At 35.8% G+C, this 19,352-nt stretch overlaps 1 protein-coding gene across 1 annotated transcript in view; it reads right to left on the bottom strand.

Moving 5' to 3' along the window:
• LOC123769822 (synaptonemal complex protein 1) overlaps nucleotides 1–18,679 on the bottom strand; it is a 28,115-nt gene extending 9,436 nt beyond the window's left edge. Inside the window, exons 1-16 of the mRNA XM_069301320.1 lie at nucleotides 18,588–18,679; nucleotides 17,228–17,330; nucleotides 15,927–16,027; nucleotides 15,018–15,169; nucleotides 13,380–13,570; nucleotides 12,630–12,838; nucleotides 11,820–11,926; nucleotides 11,294–11,438; nucleotides 10,749–10,892; nucleotides 9,701–9,790; nucleotides 8,307–8,438; nucleotides 7,737–7,849; nucleotides 6,848–6,938; nucleotides 5,328–5,861; nucleotides 3,393–3,521; nucleotides 747–860 (exon numbers count right to left, since the gene is read on the bottom strand). Of these exons, the coding sequence (XP_069157421.1) occupies nucleotides 747–860; nucleotides 3,393–3,521; nucleotides 5,328–5,861; nucleotides 6,848–6,938; nucleotides 7,737–7,849; nucleotides 8,307–8,438; nucleotides 9,701–9,790; nucleotides 10,749–10,892; nucleotides 11,294–11,438; nucleotides 11,820–11,926; nucleotides 12,630–12,838; nucleotides 13,380–13,570; nucleotides 15,018–15,169; nucleotides 15,927–16,027; nucleotides 17,228–17,330 (2,355 nt within the window). The 5' untranslated portion in view covers nucleotides 18,588–18,679. The remainder of the gene's footprint in view (nucleotides 1–746; nucleotides 861–3,392; nucleotides 3,522–5,327; nucleotides 5,862–6,847; nucleotides 6,939–7,736; nucleotides 7,850–8,306; nucleotides 8,439–9,700; nucleotides 9,791–10,748; nucleotides 10,893–11,293; nucleotides 11,439–11,819; nucleotides 11,927–12,629; nucleotides 12,839–13,379; nucleotides 13,571–15,017; nucleotides 15,170–15,926; nucleotides 16,028–17,227; nucleotides 17,331–18,587) is intronic.
• Nucleotides 18,680–19,352: the final 673 nt, after the last annotated feature.

Here is a 19,352-nt window from a genome sequence, read left to right as displayed (position 1 = left end):
TTTGGTTTTCAATGACCTTATGTTTTATGGCATGTTGATACCTGGAGTTTAAATTAGTGAGCATGGCTTGTGTTTACAATATATATATATATAATATATATATATATAATATATATATATATAATATATATATATATATAATATATATATATATATAATATATATATATATATAATATATATATATATAATATATATATATAATATATATATATATAATATATATATATATAATATATATATATATAATATATATATATATAATATATATATATATAATATATATATATATAATATATATATATATAATATATATATATATAATATATATATATATAATATATATATATATAATATATATATATATAATATATATATATATAATATATATATATATAATATATATATATATAATATATATATATATAATATATATATATATAATATATTATATATATAATATATATATATATAATATATTATATATATATATATATATATAATATATTATATATATATATATATATATATATATATATATATATATATATATATATATATATATATATATATATATATATATATATATATATATATATATATATATATATATATATATATATATATATATATATATATATATATATATATATATATATATATATATATATATATATATATATATATATATATATATATATATGAGGTCAAGATGTATTTTCTCATTCTGCCGTATATGTGACTTACCTTTTCTGATGTCAGTTGTGTAACGAGAGCTTGGCTGTTTTGTAGCCGCTCTTCAAATTCCTTTAGCTTTGTTTCCTTATCCTCTTTGTATCTATCCAGAAGACCAAGCATTTCCTACATATATGAAAGAGAGAGACATTAAATATTAGTCATAGTTTAAGAATACATGTTGAAAATGATCTATGGTCTTGTAATATTGTAGAGCATAAGGAACACAAGGGAATGTGGATATATATTAATCACGTTTGAGTAAACAATGGGCGTGTTTAATTACCTAAATGTAATTAAGTATGTGTAGTTACAAGATGAGAGCTAATTTCATGGTGTCCTGTCTTCCCAGCACTGTCATATAACGATTTGAATCTACTGACAGTTTTAGCCTCCACTATCTCACTTTACTTGTTCCAACCATCTACCACTCTGTTTGCAAAATAAATATTTTTTGGCAACCGTTTCCTTAACTTGAATCTATGACCTTCTTGTAACTCTGTTACAAGTGTTGTGAATCTATGACCTTCTAGTAACTTTAAGTTGCTAGTCTCAGGAATTTCCCTTAGTAAATTTAGTCAATTCTTGTTATTATTTTGTAAGTGGTGCTCATACTGCCACTTTTCCTGGGGATGGGGGGGGGGGGTTGTCGAGCCTTTTTTTTTTGGTTTGATAAAAGCCACACATGTATGAATACATTCTGGTTTCCTATCCCCAGACAAAGTGAATTATTATAAAATTATTATTAAGTGTTCCTCTGGTGACAATCTACTATCCAGAACCACAACTAGACTGATCTCTTTGTAAGAGTTCTTTAAGTTATCTCCACATAATTTGTAGGTTGTGTGGTGTCTATTTTCTCCTATTCCCCATTCCATAACATGGCATTTATTCACATAGAATTCCATTTGCCACATGATGCTCCAAACATTTATTTTGTCTAGGTCAATTTGAAAGGCATGACAATCATCTAGGTTTCCTATCTTTCCTAGTAGCTTAGCATCATTCGCAAACATGTTTATACAATTCTGTATTCCTTTTGATAGATCATTTATGTAAATAATGAACATTACTGGTGCAAGAATTGAACCCTGTGGTGCTCCACTAGTAACACTCCTCCAGTTAGATAAATTTTCTCTAATTAACACTCATCTGTTAATTAGTTTCATATTCCAGTTTCCAAAACAATCTTTTGTGTGGGACTGTCAAAAGTCTTTTTCTTTTAGGTCCAGACAGACACAGTCAACCCAACCATCCTTTTCCTGTAGACTCTCTGTGGCTCTATTATAAAAACTAAGTAGATTTGTTACAAAGGATCTTCCTGTTCAAAAACCATAGTGTTTTATTATGTCATTACTCTCCAGATGTTCTAACCATTTGATTTTAACTATATTTTCTAGTATTTTAACTACCATGCTTGTTAATGATATGGGTCTATAATTTAGAGGGTCTTCTTTGCTACCATTTTTGTAGATTGGAACTATATTTGCCTTTTTCCATATATCTGCTAAGTTTCCTGCGCACAAAGATGTTTGGAATATCACTTCCAGTGGCTACCACTTGTAGATACTTGATCCTTAGTCTTGGCTGCTCCAGAGTTACAAAGGACCCACCAGAAAGAGGTATTTCATTACATTCAATGCTGGTTTCTAGGAGAGCTTCTATACTCACCTCATCTAGTGACTCACCTAGTTGTGCTTGTGGGGATTGAGCTTTGGCTCTTTGGTCCTGCCTCTCAACCATCAATCAGGTGGCTCCCTGCTGCTATCTATTTATTGTGCCCCATAGCATTCAAAAGTCCTAAAGTTTATATATGGATTGCCACTAGCAACCCTTGGCAATCCTTTGCCATGTTGCAAAAATCCAGAAAACCATAGATAACTATTTAGGAATTGGTAAAATGATTGGCACCATGCCAGGTGCATGAACATCCACTAATTCTAGGAACCAGGAAGATATTTCAGGTTGCCCGAAATGCTATGTGTATTAGTGGCTTTAGGCATAGTACTTACTAGCTCTACCTAGAAATCCAACATTCTGTTTGTAACTCATTTTGTATGTATGAATTTTTACCTGAATAAGCATTATTATTATTATATAATAATAATGAGCAGAAATCTATTACAAATACTGTAGTTAATGTGAAAATTAATTTCTGGAATTTGAAGTTTTCAACATTTCTTCACCTCACTACAGTCAAACTAAAATAATTACAACAATTTTTTCCCACAATCAGAAAGAAATATTTTATGATAGCATAGGACAATGATTTATTTTATATGCACCAGGATATTGACCTAATTTAGAATACACAGTTAAAGGGTCAATTATAAATACCTGTGAGGCTACATTAGCCAAAAAGTGAAACTGTACTATGACAACTCAGATATGTCTTCTGGCAATAAAAGAGCTTACACAAATATTTTACAGAAACTTGTTCAAAATGTACCTGCACTCCACATGCAGAAAATTCTGAGCAATTAGTTACAAGACAGTATCTATTTAAATATAACATCCAGAAACATGCATTTTCTGCATTTATGATATCTGAAGTACATATAGTCAGTTAATAGGCATATGTTTTCAGATACTGTACTATGAAAGCAACAATAACAATATTACTTAGCATTATGACGGTAAGAAAGTTTAGACACTTACGTTGACTTTCTTGTCAGATTCAAGTATTGCATGCGATCTTTCCTTAAGAGCAAGACTTGCCTCTTCTTGTGCTTGGTTCTTCTCTTGGAGTGCAGCTTCAACTTCACCTTTCAAGCTTTCCTTTTCTTTCTGAAATATACAGGAAATTCATCTGAACTTACAAACGTAACACTGTTAACGCTTGAATAGGGTACAATTGGATAAGGGTTCAGGATGGACTGCATCGTCGTCAATCATTTCATTTCACATGTTGGTTGGATTATTTCCTGTCAGCCACATTATTGTGACTTATTTTCTGTATTTATGATGGCTATCTTGACCTTAATAAGGCTGACAATACCATAATTTAATAATAATTCTTATTTATACAATATACAGTTGTACCTTGGTTAAGAATTTAATCCGTTCCCAGAGACAGGTTGTAACCTGAAAATTCGAAACCCAAAACAAATTTTCCCACAAGAAATACTGTAATGTAAATTGAATTAATCTGTTACACACTCCCAAAAAATATTAACTTCAAAATACATTTCGTACATAATACACATACACATATTTTGTACTATAATATGTACTTTATAATATATAATAGCTTACCTTTATTGATGACTCTTGTTGCTGTATAGAAGACTGTGAGGAGGGGGCGGAGGAGAAGAGGTGTCGGTGTTTGGAAGGGAAGTCCCCTTCCATTATAACATCATTCAGTGATGACTTCTCTGGAGTACTCTCTCTCTCTCTCTCTCCTATATTTTGCAGGCATACCACTTTAGAACCTGGTTGTGGCTCATTGCTTGCTTGTCTCACTAAGAATCTGTCTATAGAAACTTGATTTTCCCTATGTTTTAACACTTGTCTGTAGTGAGACATCATACTGTCTCACTATGAATGATCTCTTGTTTTTCCTCTATGGTCATCCTCACAAACAACCTAAGAAGTTTTCTTAGGTTGAACCTTACCACTGACTTTCTTGGGACCCATGGCATGATATATAATATTTATGTACTGTAATTTTAAATTAAAAAACAAAAAATGCACAAAAACAATTAAATTCTTTACAAAGAATTCAAGTGCGAGCGTCACTAAGCGGGTGGCTCTGGTAAACTGAAGCAGGGTCGCCCGTGCCACCAGGAACCATGCACTCGGTTGACCTATACATGTATCAACAAAGTCGCAACTCGAGGCAAAGGTCGTAACCCGATTCAAATTTTCCGACAAAATTTGGGGTCGTAACCCGAAAAATTCATAATTAGGGGCATTCGTAAGTCGAGGTTCCACTGCATATGTAAGCAACATGATACAGTGGAGAATTCATGGCAGAGCATTCATAATTTACATGAAATATAAATTATATAGTCATTAAAATGGAGAGCAGTTCAGGCATAACTTAACGTAATTTTGTTCCATATGAGTGGTTGATAAAAAAAATGTTAGTGTGAGGCACTGGAAAAGATGTACTTAACTGGATTTGAGCTTGGGTGAAAGGCATGGAAACAGAGTAAGAACTCATGGGGTAAATTCAAAGTGTAAAAAAACAGGTTTTAGAAAATGGATTAATGAGCATTTTGCCTTTGTATTGTTTATGAGGACAGGCTGCAGTTATACTGGCTTTGGAAAACCTATAAACAGTTCAAAAAGCTACAGGAAATTTAAATGTTTTGATTGAGAATTGACCCTGAAAATCATCTGCATAAATATATATACAAAACACAACCCACTCCTAGAACGTGCACAATACCTAAACCCCAGTACCTGCTATATCCCTCCTAGGATTAGATAAACCAACTCCTAGGATATGTAAGACACACCCCAGCCCAGTATATACTTGCTATCCTCTCCTAGGTTTAGATAAACCAACTTCTAGTATATGAGAGACCCCCAAACCCAGTACCTGCTGTACCCTCTTAGAACTAAATATAATGATATATGCACCCTTACCTTGTGAGCCAACTCCATATTTGCTATCTGGGTCAAGAGATTATCAGCATTATCTTTAAACTCTTGCTCATGAACTGAAGAATTATTTAATACTTCTTTTGTCTTATCAAGTTCATCTTGAACCTTCTTTAGTTCTTGCTCATGAGCAAGCAAAGAGCGATTCAATTCCTCCTCCTTCTGAAATAGGTCATCCTGAAGTCTCTCTATGTCGGCCTTGGTGATTTTCTGATATGCTTCTAGTGACTCAGTTTTAGCCTCTAGTTTGTACTGGAGCTCCTGGTTCTCACAAATAGACCTATCTAATAACAGTTTGAGATCTTTCACATCTTTCGTGCTCTCACTCAGTTGTTTGTCTTGGGTAGTTGTTTTATTCTCCATCGTTGCGAGTAATGCCTTCTGGCCTTTTAATTTGCTTTCCAAGGCAATGACAGCCTCCGTAAGAGTTTTAATTTCTTTCATCAGGGATGCTATTTTCTGTTCATGTTTCTTCTTCACTTTGCTTTCTTGGGACACATTCTTTGTTTTTAATTTTAACTGGAAAAAGAAAGTTAAGCATAAATAATTTATAAAAACAGGTTAATAAACCCAAACACAAAAACAAAAATAAAAATTACACAAACACACACACACATCCATAGGTAGAAGATAAGAGACACAGACAATTGTAATGCCCTTCAAATCGGTCTAGATAAAATAAGTGCTTGGAGCATAAAGTGGCAAATGGAATTCAATGTGAATAAATGCCATGTTATGTAATGTGGAATCGGAGAAAATAGACCACACACAACTTACAAATTATGTGGAAAGGAATTACAGAACTCTAATAAAGAACGAGACCTAGGGATGGTTTTTGGATAGTAAGCTGTCGCCAGAGGAACACAAGAACATTGTTAGACGAGCGTATGTGTTGCTTTTCAACTTCAGACTTGCTTTTAATTATATGGATGGTGAAATGCTAAAGAAACTGTTCATGACTTTAGTGAGACCAAAACTGGAATATGCAGCTGTTGTATGGTGCCCAAATCTCAAGAAGCACAACAAAGGCATGTACAAAATAGCTTCTGGAACGGAAAAACAAGTTATGAGGAGAGACTGGTGTTGTTAAATATACCAAAACTAGAAGATAGAAGAAAAAGAAATGATATGATCATACACTGATGGGGACAGGTAGCCTTTACTTAGGTATATCAAGGTCCCTCTTGGCCAACTATTGACCTTACTCAGGATGCAAACCACAACAGCTGCTTAATTCCCAGATATCTAATTGCTGCTAGGTGAACAGAGGCATCAGGGGCAAGGTCCCTCTAGACCAACTACTATAATTCCCCAGGATGCAACCCACAAGAGTTCTTTAACTCCTCGGGTATCTATTTATTGCCAGGTGAACAAAGGCATGAGACAAAAGGAAATATGCCCAAATGTCTGTCCTACTCTGGAAATTGAGAATGGGCCCCTCGGTTGTGAGCCAATGGCAGACCACTGCACTTCCTGTATGTAAACAAAGCATAACAGTACTGTACCTCTTTTTCCAGCTTCTTTATCTCTGCCTTAAGTTCCTTAACTGTTTGTGCTAAATCTTCACATTTTTCAGTCTTCGCCAAAAGCTCCAAGCTGAAACATCATATAAATCTTAAAAGCCAAAATGGTTTGGAATCATAATATTAAACTCTACTTAAAAGTGTACAACTTAACTAAAGGGAAATTCTCAATATAACTTACTTGGCCAAATAATTAACCATTCATTTTGTCAGGAACCGGAAGCCTGGGTATATACACTTTAGACTTACTATATCAATATCCCTCTCAGGTCAAACTACTAACCTTCCCCAAAATGCAACTCCACAACAGTTGCCTTTTTCAAGCTTGTTAACTTGTAAATGCTAATGTAAAATATCCACTGAGGTCTGTTTAAGACCATTTGTGCCCTCTGAAAACCTTTTGTGCTACAACTCCTAGGCTGAGTATGGGCTGCTCAATAAACTACCACTCATAATAATAATAATAATAATAATAATATAATAATAATAATAATAATAATAATAATATAATAATAATAACAATAATAATAATAATAACAATAATAATAATAATAATAATAATAATAATAATAATAATAATAATAATAATCACATAATAGTAATATGATTACCCCATACTCATTTATTTATTTATTTATATACAAGAAGGTACATTGAGGGTTAACAGAGAACATAGAGTTTAATTACATTCTTGTAAAGCCACTAGCACGCACAGCGTTTCAGGCAAATTGAACGAGTATGAGGATACTAAATAAACTTCCACCCATAGGATGAATCTAGAGTGCTTAATAAACTACTATGCACAAGATGAGTATGTATAGGATGCTCAATAAAACTACCATGCATGGGACACTCAATAAAACTACTATACCTGGAATTTTTATGCAGATTTTCTATGTGTAATATTTGCTCTTTCATTGTTGCTTCATTTTCTTCGGCTGATGAAATAGTTGTCTGCAATTCCGAAACAGTTTCCTCCATAGCCTAGACACGAGTAAAAAAAAAAAAAAGTCATGCACTGAATGTAATGAAATACAGTTTATTGGTGGGCCTATAAAAGCTCCCCACCATTCTGATATCACCAAGCCATAATCCAGCATACCAATAATGATAATAATGAGAAAATCCACTAGGGCTGTGAGGTGGGCGTGAACCTATGACCATGGCATTGCCAAGCCGCATATTCTACCACTAGATCACCGCTGACTTTGTGTGATTTCAGTAGAAATCCGGCTGTACAACTTTTTACAAGTCAAGTGGTGGTCTAGTGGTAGAGTATGCAGCTTGGCAATGCCGGGGTCATAGGTCCGCGCCCACCTATAATCCTAGTGGAAGTCCTGAGCTTACTCACAATGGCATCTCAACAGAAGAGGCTGGCTTTTCTAAAAATAGAAAAGGCAGTTTAAGCTGACCCATAGATGTTAATAAGAATCTAACTTACCAAAAGCTTATCCCTTAAAAGCTTGACAGTTTCATTTAACTCTTGATTTTGTGTTTCAAAAGTTTTCTTCTCCTCTTCAATTTGGCCATTTAACTGGTGACAGTGTTCCATAGTCTCCTTCAGTGACCTCATCTAAAACAGAAAACACTTGATATATGCAAATGATAATATAGTAATATTGATAATGTAAAGAATAAGACAAAGTACTTTTTTTATATCCAAGAGTTCTTACATTCTTGTACAGCCACTAGCACACATAGTATTTCGGGAAAGTCCTTAATTCTATGTTCCCCAGAATACGACCCCGCCAAATCGTTTAACAACCAGGTACTGATTTTACTGTTGGGTTAAACAGAGGCTACGGTTAAGGACTGACACCCAGTAAATCCTCCCCAACCAGGATACGATCCCAGGACAAAGCACTAGCTAAAAAAATAACATACAGAGATATAGTGGCCTTCAGGTATATTCAGGTAAATTTAATTAACAGTTTATGAGCTCTGAAGTACTATGGGGTTGTTTATGAGCTCTGAAGTTCTATGGGGTTGATTATATCAACGATAACCTAGAGATGAGAAGTTTCGAAGATCGTAAACAGTTTAATAAATGTAAACAAAGTTGTTATGATTAAGGATCGAAGTACAGTACTCTATTTCTTAAGTGATTGTGTAAATGTTTGATGAATCCTGGTCCTGGTGTGTGTTTACTGGGAACAAGTTGAGTCATGTCATATAAGGGAATACCTTCTCAACAGTGACTGTTCCATAAAACAAACAACACAGATACAATCTCTAGAAGGTACTGCAAGTCACCACCCATAGCTTGTAATATTTGCAAAGGGCTATACTGTACATAATAATATTGAAATATCCTCTTATGAATACTGCAGAGCTTAATCTAACTCATTTCTTGTAGGCACACTTAGAAGCTTTTCATAGCTTACATACTAGTGAAGCCATGTCTTATGATATTCACTATGCCTGCAAGACCCTTGCCGACCTACTGGGAGCCAGGATTAGAATCTGGCTCCCTACAAGCTGAAGAGAGCTCGATAGTCCAAGATCTGCTCAATATTATGGATACTCCACCAGAAGGGTTAGGAGAACAAGGCTAATGAGTGTTGTACTGTGTGAATAATTCTGACCTGGGTGTGTACGTTTGCCACCAGGTGGTGGCGCAAATCACTTGGGGTACCACCCAGCCATACAACTCACTCACTTGCCTGGTATGACTAAGAGTACATCTTTCGGCCGAGACTTGAAGGCTACTACTTCTTTCAGCTAAGTGGTGTTACCTTTGTGTGAATTATAATGTGGTTTGTTGAGCTAAAAGCTGTTGCCTTTTGTATTTATTACATTTGTTCTTTTAAAGAATCTTTGATGATATACACTAACCTGTTCCTCCAGCTGTTTCACATGTTGTTCTTCATTGGTCAGACCTTTCTTGCTTGTTTCAAGTTCACTTAACAAGTTTTCCTTCTCCAACTGCAAGAAAAAATTGAATTTCTCGATTTATAAAAAATAAAAATAAAATAAAAATAATAATACGGTAAAATAATTAAATATAGTTTCTTGAACCCCCTTGACAGTACAAGTACACAATGCAGAACAAGGATTCTCATATAGTAGTCTACTAAAATTTAACTTAAGAAAATGCATATCTTAAGAAGATCAACCCATTTTGCACATAAAACATGTTTTAAATTGTTTAGTTTTGTAGTTTTGTGCACAAAGATAATACATGATTAATTTTATGCACATTTCAAGGGTTAAACTATGTGAACAAAATTTAAGATTTTAATATCAGAAACGACATCGTTTCAATCACTAAACTCCTCTACCAGATGCCTCACTAGAGCCTTGGTACCTTTCCTAAATTACAATATCTTCTCTTACCTCTATACCTGCAGTGTTTATTTAGCATGACTGCTGCTGATTGTAGGCATCTTTTCTACTCACAAGCAATCAAATATTTAAAGAAGAAAATATGGTGGCCATATGATGGTAATTTAGGAGTTTTAAAAGAGCTTTAGTTTCAGTTTCCTGGATAATTGAATTTAATGCCATTTCTAAAGGTTGTGTTCAATTGTTACCCTTTTTACTGCCTTTGTCAGGTAAATATATTACAGTTTACCTAAAAATATCATGCAGTTTTGACCAATTATATTCAATATTATATATCTTATCTACAAATTGCAGGCGAAGAGTCACAATAACGTGGCTAAAGTATGTTGACCAGACCACACACTAGAAGGTGAAGGGACGACGACGTTTCGTTTCGTCCTGGACCATTCTCAAGTTGAGTCAACTTGAGACTTGAGAATGGTCCAGGATGGACCGAAACGTCGTCGTCCCTTCACCTTCTAGTGTGTGATCTGGTCAACTTATCTACAAATTCCTATTACTTTGACCAAGTATAATCAATTATAGTAATAACATTTACCTGCAAATTCCTGCATTCTTCCTGTATATTTGAGAGTTGTACACAAAAACCTGCAACTCTCTCTTGTAACTGGTTAATCTCCTCAAGGTTCTTGAATTGCGAGCACTCAAGAACCTCAATGGCTTCCGTTTTGTATGCAATTTCCTGATTATTCAAAAATAAACAAAGTTAATGTTACATAATAAATGAAGCCTAGATATGCCTAAAATTCTGTACATACCAATAATAATAATAATAATAATAATAATAATGAGGAGGATTCAAACTTATGCTCTAGGTACACCCAATCACACGAAAATGACCACTATACCACTACCAAGAGCATAGGTTCGAATCCTCCTTATGGATCCTATGGATTATGGATTATGATTTTCTCAGCGATACATAACGTTAATGTTTCTTTATGTAATAAAATAATAATATATTAAAAACCCAACCCCCCACTCATGACAAGAACAGAAAGTAGCGATGCTACAGTCTATTGTGGACCCTTACCAGCCACCACTTTCACTTCATATGTATGAGTTGGGTATTAAGATGTTTACCTTCTCTAATTCCTGCTTGCGACTGGTCAGCGCAGATACCTTATCTGCAAGCTCACTCTTCCCACCTTCCAAAGTGTCATTAGTCTTTTTTAAATACTTAATTTTGTCTACAGCTTCCTGAAACTCTTTCTGACTCTCCTCATACCTGAGAAAATAATATATAGAATTAATAATAATAATAATAATAATAATAATAATAATAATAATTTCAGTTAAAAAATATACAGAATATGATACAGAGATTAATAATTGTTACGGAAAATGCATATTTAATAAAGCCATAAGTATGCAAAGTGCTTTGAATATCATACACACCAACAAATTTTGTAACAAAACCTTAGATAAAATATATTTAGGATGAAATGTGCTAATGCAATATACTACATGATTTGAACTAAGTATTTCTTTGTTCCTCCTTTAAATTAGTTATGAGAAGTACATCGTTTTATTGCATTTGGGATTTGATTGGAGCAGTGTAAGGGTTAATAAAGTACATGTAAACCTGAGCCAAAATAGGTAAACTTACATAAGTTTCCCACAATTAAGTTCATTTTCAAACTTAACTGCTTGACATGCTAAAAGTTCCATTTTCTCTTTTAGTTCTTCTTGAGTTTTTGTCATTGTAGCTCTAGCCTGAAAGATACAAATAAAAACCTTCAAGACATGTATTAAAAATCCAAGCCCATTGTTTATTTTAAAATGCTGTACTGTATAAAATAGAAATGTTTTATGTCGATTCATTTATCATAAATTTTTATATGAATTACAGAGGATGCAGGCCTGCCCTTTGCTCTATGTAGATGGTTCGAATGAAGTCATAAATTCTCGTTGTTGGGAATAGAGCCTGTATTAAGCTTATTGAGGTCCCCCCTAAGCCAATGCCTAATTTTCCTCAGGATGCAATCCACAACAGTTGTCTGACTCCCAGGTACCTACTTACCGGTAGGTAAACAGTGGCATCAGGCAAAAGGAAACTTCCCCAAGTATTTCAGTCCTGCCTGGGGCTCAAACTCGGGATCGTCGATTGTGAGTCAAAAACATAGACAACCATACTACTACAGATGTAGTGATCCTGCTTCCCATCATTCTAGTTATCAGTCCAGCATGCCTTGTGATAAAAGGGTGTTGGAGGGGGGGGGGAGCGTTGAGTTGGAAACCTATTTTCACCTACTCGTCTCAACAAATGGAAATATTGACCTCAGAAATATTTCTCCCAGACACCAAAGGCAGGCAAATTATATAGCTGAATTATATTTTGCCTTTCAGGTTGTCCTCCAACAATGGGATTATCATCTTAAAAACCAATACAATTATTACAAATGCCCCCACACATTACCTCTTCTAATTGAATCTCCAATGATGTCTTCTCAACTTCTGTTGTATTGAGGTTGGCTTCTGTTGAATTTAAAGTTTCAGTCAAATTTTTCACTGTCACTTGAAAATGGCTGATTTTTTCAGAAAGTTCTAATAATTCTTGATCTTTTACAGACATCTGATCTTGCATAGCCTCCTTGACTTTCTCCAGACGAGATATATCTTCTTGAGCTAAAGACAAAATAATATTTGTAAAAGAAAAATTTTAAGGTTTAAGAGAATATATAAATACTTTTACTTTCAATATACAGATGCAAATTTTACTTGGGAAATCCTTGTCACAATTTAACTACTATTTAAAAGTACTCTACATGATTATTAAGGGTTAAACACAGTTAACAAATCAAATAGGATAAAATTGCATATGGCAATTAAAGCACAGGAGGAAATTACATATGGCAGTTGGAGCAAAGGTAGAAATTGCATTTAGTGATTGATGCTCTGGAATATGACAACTGGAGCATTGGAGGGAATTACATATGACAATTGAAGCAAAGGAGCTGCCCCACATGGGCAAATTGGACCTGTCTTACATGGGCCAATAGGAGTTGCCTTGTATGAGCTAATAGGAGCTGCCTAATATGGTCCAATAAGAGTTGCTGTGTATTTAGCAATAGAAGCTGCCTTGTAAAGGCCAATAAGTCCTCTACAGTTTTCTTAATTCTAATGTTCCTACTGCATACTCATTAGCCTTAGTTTCTTACTAACTTACATTTGGCAATAATACTTTGTATAGTGTTTTGATGTGATTGAGATGTATGTTGAAGGGAATATAATTGCTTGATAATATCCTTGTGTTCAGAGGTAAGACAGTCTTTGTCTTGTTCTAGAAGCTTGGTTGTCTCCAGCAGTTGCTCATATTGCTCTTGTAAAGCCAAGAAAATCTCACGGGTGTGAGCTACCCTGAAAGTAAGTACAGTACACAATTAGTAAAGAAATTTGGGAAATTATGACATTTTGGAACATTCTGGACAATTATCAATAGTGATATTGGTCCAGGAGGAACCAAAACATCGAAATATCCTTTATTTTCAGATATGTGGAGTGGGTGTCTTGACTGTCAGCCAAATTATTGTGACAATTCATTTTGTCAGGGAACAAGCAGCCTCTGCATAATATACTGTATACATTAGGTTTATAATGAGGTCCCCCCAAGGTCAAACTACTGACCTTCCAAATGATGCAACTCAACAACAGATGACTAATTCTCAGGTGCCTATTTGCTGCTAGGTGAACAGATGCATTAGGTAAAAGGAAAGATGTTCAAACATTTGTGTTCCACCCGGGATTCAAGCCCGGGATTTCCGATTGTGAGTTGAGAACAAACCCAAGTGTACTACCAAAACCCTAACTACCTGTCAGCAAGGGAATGGTTAACTTAAGTACAATATAGTCTACAGTCTCCGTGGTGTAGTGGTAAGACACTCGCCTGGCGTTCCGCGAGCGCTATGTCATGGGTTCGTATCCTGGCCGGGGAGGATTTACTGGGTGCAATTCCTTAACTGTAGCCTCTGTTTAACGCAACAGTAAAATGTGTACTTGGATGAAAAAACGATTCTTCGCGGCAGGGGATCGTATTCCAGGGACCTGCCTGAAACGCTACGCGTACTAGTGGCTGTACAAGAATGTAACAACTCTTGTATATATCTCAAAAAAAAAAAAAAATATATGCTTTTTTATGCAACCCTGTGAAGAAAATAATTTATAATAATGTAGCTGAAAAAACGCACATATGAAAAGAAAGGAATGTGACAACATTTCATTCCGACCTGGAAACGACTTTTAGTAACAACAGAAAGCATTATAATAGTATTGTAAATTCTTGCATGAATCATAAAACATGCACAATCCAAGTGCAGAATAAGTGACAATAACATGGCTCAAACAAAGAACCCAATCCACACTTACAAAATTCAAGTGATGGCATTTCACAAATCGAAAATTGTGTGTGTTTCAAAACAATAGGACTGAAATATGGTACTCTATAAAGAAAAGGAAGTGTTTCATTAGAATAATTAAAATACTGTATTAGTGATAGCTACACAAATATGCATAAATCAATTTACTAATGCCCATATATTTTTGGGGCATTTTTCCTGGCATTATTGTATATAAAAATATTAATATACTGTACTCAAAGAAGCTCAAGTTAGGGATCAATTACTGTTATGATCATTATGTGTGTCAAGTGAAAATTACAGAGTGAGTTAATGTTAATGAAGGACATTTATATATATACAGTATTACTAATATCCTACATACATTTTATATATAATTAGTATTTAAACAAATTAAATAGAATAAACATTGCACCAATGGGTGAATTATATACAATAAACAAATTATTTACTTCGTATTCACTAGCTCTCGTTCCTGACGCTCTTTGAGCAAACTTTGTGAGAGATGCTCTGAATGCAGTTGCAAGTCCATTAGGTTATGGCGTTGATCATCAATGATACTGCGGGCCTCCTGAAGTTGCCGCTCCAAATGTTTGGTTTTTATCTGAAAGATAAATACTATATGTATAAAATGAAGACATCATTTTTTTTTAAGTTGTTATTACTGTACACAAAAATGAAGGAATCATCACAGCAGAAATGTTAAGCATAATTAGATGCTCTACATAATAGTACAGTACATTGGTCTACACTCTCGAAGATACCTAGTTCGATTCCTGGGTGGGAAAACTATTGTGGATACGTTTCCTTTCACCTAATTCAGCTCTTTAATTAGCAATAAGGAGGAACCCTGGAGTTTCCAACTGTTCTTGGTTACATCCTTTGGAAAGTCAGTAGTTGATCTAGGGATGGCCTCAACACCTGATGCCTCTGTTTACCTAGGAACATGTTACAATGATTACTTAGAAGATTCAAATATTGTATAATTCCCATTGTTTGTTAGAACAATACACTTTCACTTAAATTGATTACACAATATTGTGTATCAAGGTCCCTCCCCCACATCCCCCTAGTTTGATCCCCCTCAGGGTGCAATCACAACAGTTGCATAACTCCCTGGAACTGTACTTATTTACTGCTGGGTAAACAGAAGCTTTGTGGAAGGAAATGTGCCCACAACCATTTCTGTCCCTCCCGGCAATCAAACCCGAGATCCCTAGTTCCGAGTCGAGAACAAAGCCAATTATACTACTCCATCTTATTTTAAAAAATAACTACAGTATTAATGTTCAATTCAAGTAAAGTCAGCCTAGGGGAAAATCCCTACAAATCTTTGTTAATTGAGATAATAATCATCGTACCTCAGTGGAGGCTTTCCAACGAACAATATTCTCTGTTTCCTCTTGGAGTTGTTTGTGGATATTAAGCATTTCTTCTGCATTTTTGTTACTCTCATTCATATCTGCAAGTGATAAACAAAATGTGTAAGAATCAAAAAAATAATTGGGGACTAATGCAATGTTATACTAGCTTACTAGCTTTGTAAGAATGTAAAATCATCAATGCTATGTACTCTCATAAACCCAATGTACCTTCTTGTATATAAATAAATAAATAAATAAAATAAATTTATTATTTATTTATTTATTTATATACAAGAAGGTCCATTGGGTTTATGAATACAAAGTACTGAAGTTTTACATTCTTGTAAAGCCACTAGCATGCATAGCGATTCAGGCAGATCCTTAATTTAATATATAATTTTAAGGTAATTTCTAGCAAAATTAAAAAAAAATTTACAAGTACATTGTAAGAAAGTATAAAAAAAAAATACATTGGAAGAAAGTATAAAAATACATTGTATACAAAATTTGACAGGATTAGTAGGTACATTAAAGTAAATTTAAGGGTTATCCACAGGTACATTGTAGCATAATTTGTGGACATAAATATCCTACAGTACCAAGTCAAACGTTCCATGCAATATCCCTCTGATGAGCAACATGAAAATTGTATGTGAAATATATTCAAGTTAGGAAGCAGAAAAAAAGATATGATGCAGTATAAATAAATAAATGTTTATTTAGGTAAGGTACATACATAAAGAGATTTTACAAAGTTTGTTGGATTAATAGATAGAGCTAGAATAGATAATTCCCATTGTTGGGGACAAGAATCCTGTGCTTAGTCCCTTAGCCTGTACTTAGCTCTGCTTCGAAATCCCCTAAGGTTGAACTACTGACCTTCCCCAGGATGCAACCTACAACAGCTGCCTAGCTTCCAAATATCTATACCATTTACTGCTCAGTGAACAGACGCATTAGGTGAAAGGAAACGTGCCCAACCATTTCTGTCCTACCCAGGATCTAACTCGGAACAGCTGACTGTGAGTAGAGAATGTAGGACACTGTATTACAGGACCCTGTATCATCTCAAAGGAATGCTTTACCTAATTATGCTAATTATCTAACAGTGACAATCAAATTGTACACAAGACAATTTGACAAAGCTCATTTTCTGTTTAGTAGAAACTTATATTTTGTTGGGTTAGGATGTATTAAGTAATGGTGGGCTGTATTAGGTTCGGTTAAGCTAGTCTGGGTAAGGGTAGAGAGGTAATAAAAGTCACTGGCACGGCGTGACGAGTGCCGCGGTAACGTACCTGTGTTCCTGTATGTGGCTAGGTTACACGAAGTTTGTCCCCTCGAAGACATGCCAAGATGCGAGGACCTGTTGTCACTCTGTATAGTCCTCTGCATTGACATCTGTTGGAATAAAGTTAACACAGGAACTGACATTTAAACTTTAGATAATGAACCTGTTTTTGCAGTTACATACTGAATTTCTCACTTTAGGGTAACATGCAGTATCTAGTGTGTGACATGTATATGGAGCCCAGAGGGCACCTGGTGGAGCCCAGAGGGCACCTGGTGGAGCCCAGAGGGCACCTGGTGGAGCCCAGAGGGCACCTGGTGGAGCCCAGAGGGCACCTGGTGAAGCCCAGAGGGCATCTGGTGAAGCCCAGAGGGCACCTGGTGAAGCCCAGAGAGCACCTGGTAGAGCCTTGAGGGCACCTGGTGAAGCCTTGAGGGCACCTGGTGAAGCCTAGAGGGGCACCTGGTAGAGCCCAGAGGGCACCTGGTAGAGCCCTGAGGACAACTGGTGAAGCCCAGAGGGCACCTGGTACAGCCCTGAGCATATCTGGTGGAGCCCAAAAGGACCTGATGGAGCTTATAGAGCCCTTGGTAGTGCCCAGTAGGTACCTTGTGGAGTCCAGTGGATACCTTGTAAAGTCGTGGGTACCTTATGGAGTCCAGTGGGTACCCTGTGGATTCGTGGATACCTTGTGGAGTCCAGTGGATACCTTATGGAGTCCAGTGGGAACCTTGTGGAGTCCAGTGGATACCTTGTGGAGTCCAGTGGAAACCTTGTAGAGTCCAGTGGAGTCCAATGGTTACCTTGTGGAATCCAGTGGGTACCTTGTGGAGTCCAGTGGGTACCTGGTAGATTCTAGTAGATTCCTTGTGGAGCTCAGTGGGTTACTTGAAGAGTCCAGAGGGCTCTTTGTGGCACCTAGTGGGGCTCCTGGTTAAGCCCAGAGAGTACCTGGTAGAGCTCAGAGGAACCTGTTGGAGCCCACCAGAGACCACCTGATAGAGGCCAGAGGGCCCATAGTGGAGGCCCTATAATGGAGTAAAGATGGGCTCTTGGTGGAGGCCAGAGGGCCTCTTGTGGAGCAAAGAGGCCCCACTAGAGGCCCTCTGGCCTCCACCAAGGGCCAGAGGGCCTCTAGTGGAGCAAAGAGGGGCCCCTAATAGAGGCCAGAAGGCCTCTAGTGGAGTAAAGAGGGGCCTCTAGCAGAGTAAAGAGGGCCCCTAGTGGAGGCCAGAGGGCATCTAATAACCAACCAACCCTCACCCCGCCAACAAAAACCTATCGCCCATTATAGCAATCCAACCCTACCCCATCCTCAGCCCCCACAACCAACTTCCCCAACACTGCAGGAGTTAAATGAACCTCGCCTCAGACCCCAGATGTAGATAAGAAGCCGGGAAATTGGGATAACTATCCAAGCCTCGAGCTGCCGCTGATGTGGATGTCGGCGACGCGTCGACCCTTTACACCTTTCACAAACTAGTACTTACACTTCAAATTCCTTTCTCTCGCATTTTAAAGCTATACATCGTACAAAGTGATAATTATTTGATCAAACTATAACCTTCATATTGATTTATATGTTGGATATATAGTATTTTTATTTAATAAAGGAATCTTTTGAAAGATGTTCGAGGTCAACTAAATCTCTGTGATGAAACTGTTAAAAATTTACGAATAAACAGATAATTTTTTGTTTGAATATCAACCTAATAATTATAATTATGTTACACATTTACTGTATAACCTCTTCTCATCATTGTACTTCGTTTATGCATATATTTGCATATATTGCAGCATGGGAGATAGGCCTTTTGTCACCCCCCCCCCCAAAATACATTTATTACTTTGTAGTTTATTATGAACAAAGAAAAATAGTGCATATGTGATACATACAATCGTCCCTATTAATATAATATATATATAAATCAGCTCTAGGATAGGCCTATAGCAGGCCTAATATAATATGCTTGTAGGTCTATTATAGGCATATACATACGGTATTACTCAAGAGGCGTTCTTAATACGGGGCACCCAAGGATAATCTTCAAGGCTTCATTCTCCATTTTTTCAAGCCCTCTTAAGCTTTATCTCAGGCACTAAAGTTGGGAAAGTGAGAGAACTTTTTGTTT

This window comes from Procambarus clarkii, chromosome 45 (genome assembly GCF_040958095.1).
Source record: "Procambarus clarkii isolate CNS0578487 chromosome 45, FALCON_Pclarkii_2.0, whole genome shotgun sequence".
Taxonomy (NCBI): Eukaryota; Metazoa; Arthropoda; class Malacostraca; order Decapoda; family Cambaridae; genus Procambarus; species Procambarus clarkii.
The sequence above is the reverse complement of the archived record's forward strand: the minus strand, read 5'-3'. Positions and strand labels throughout refer to the sequence as shown.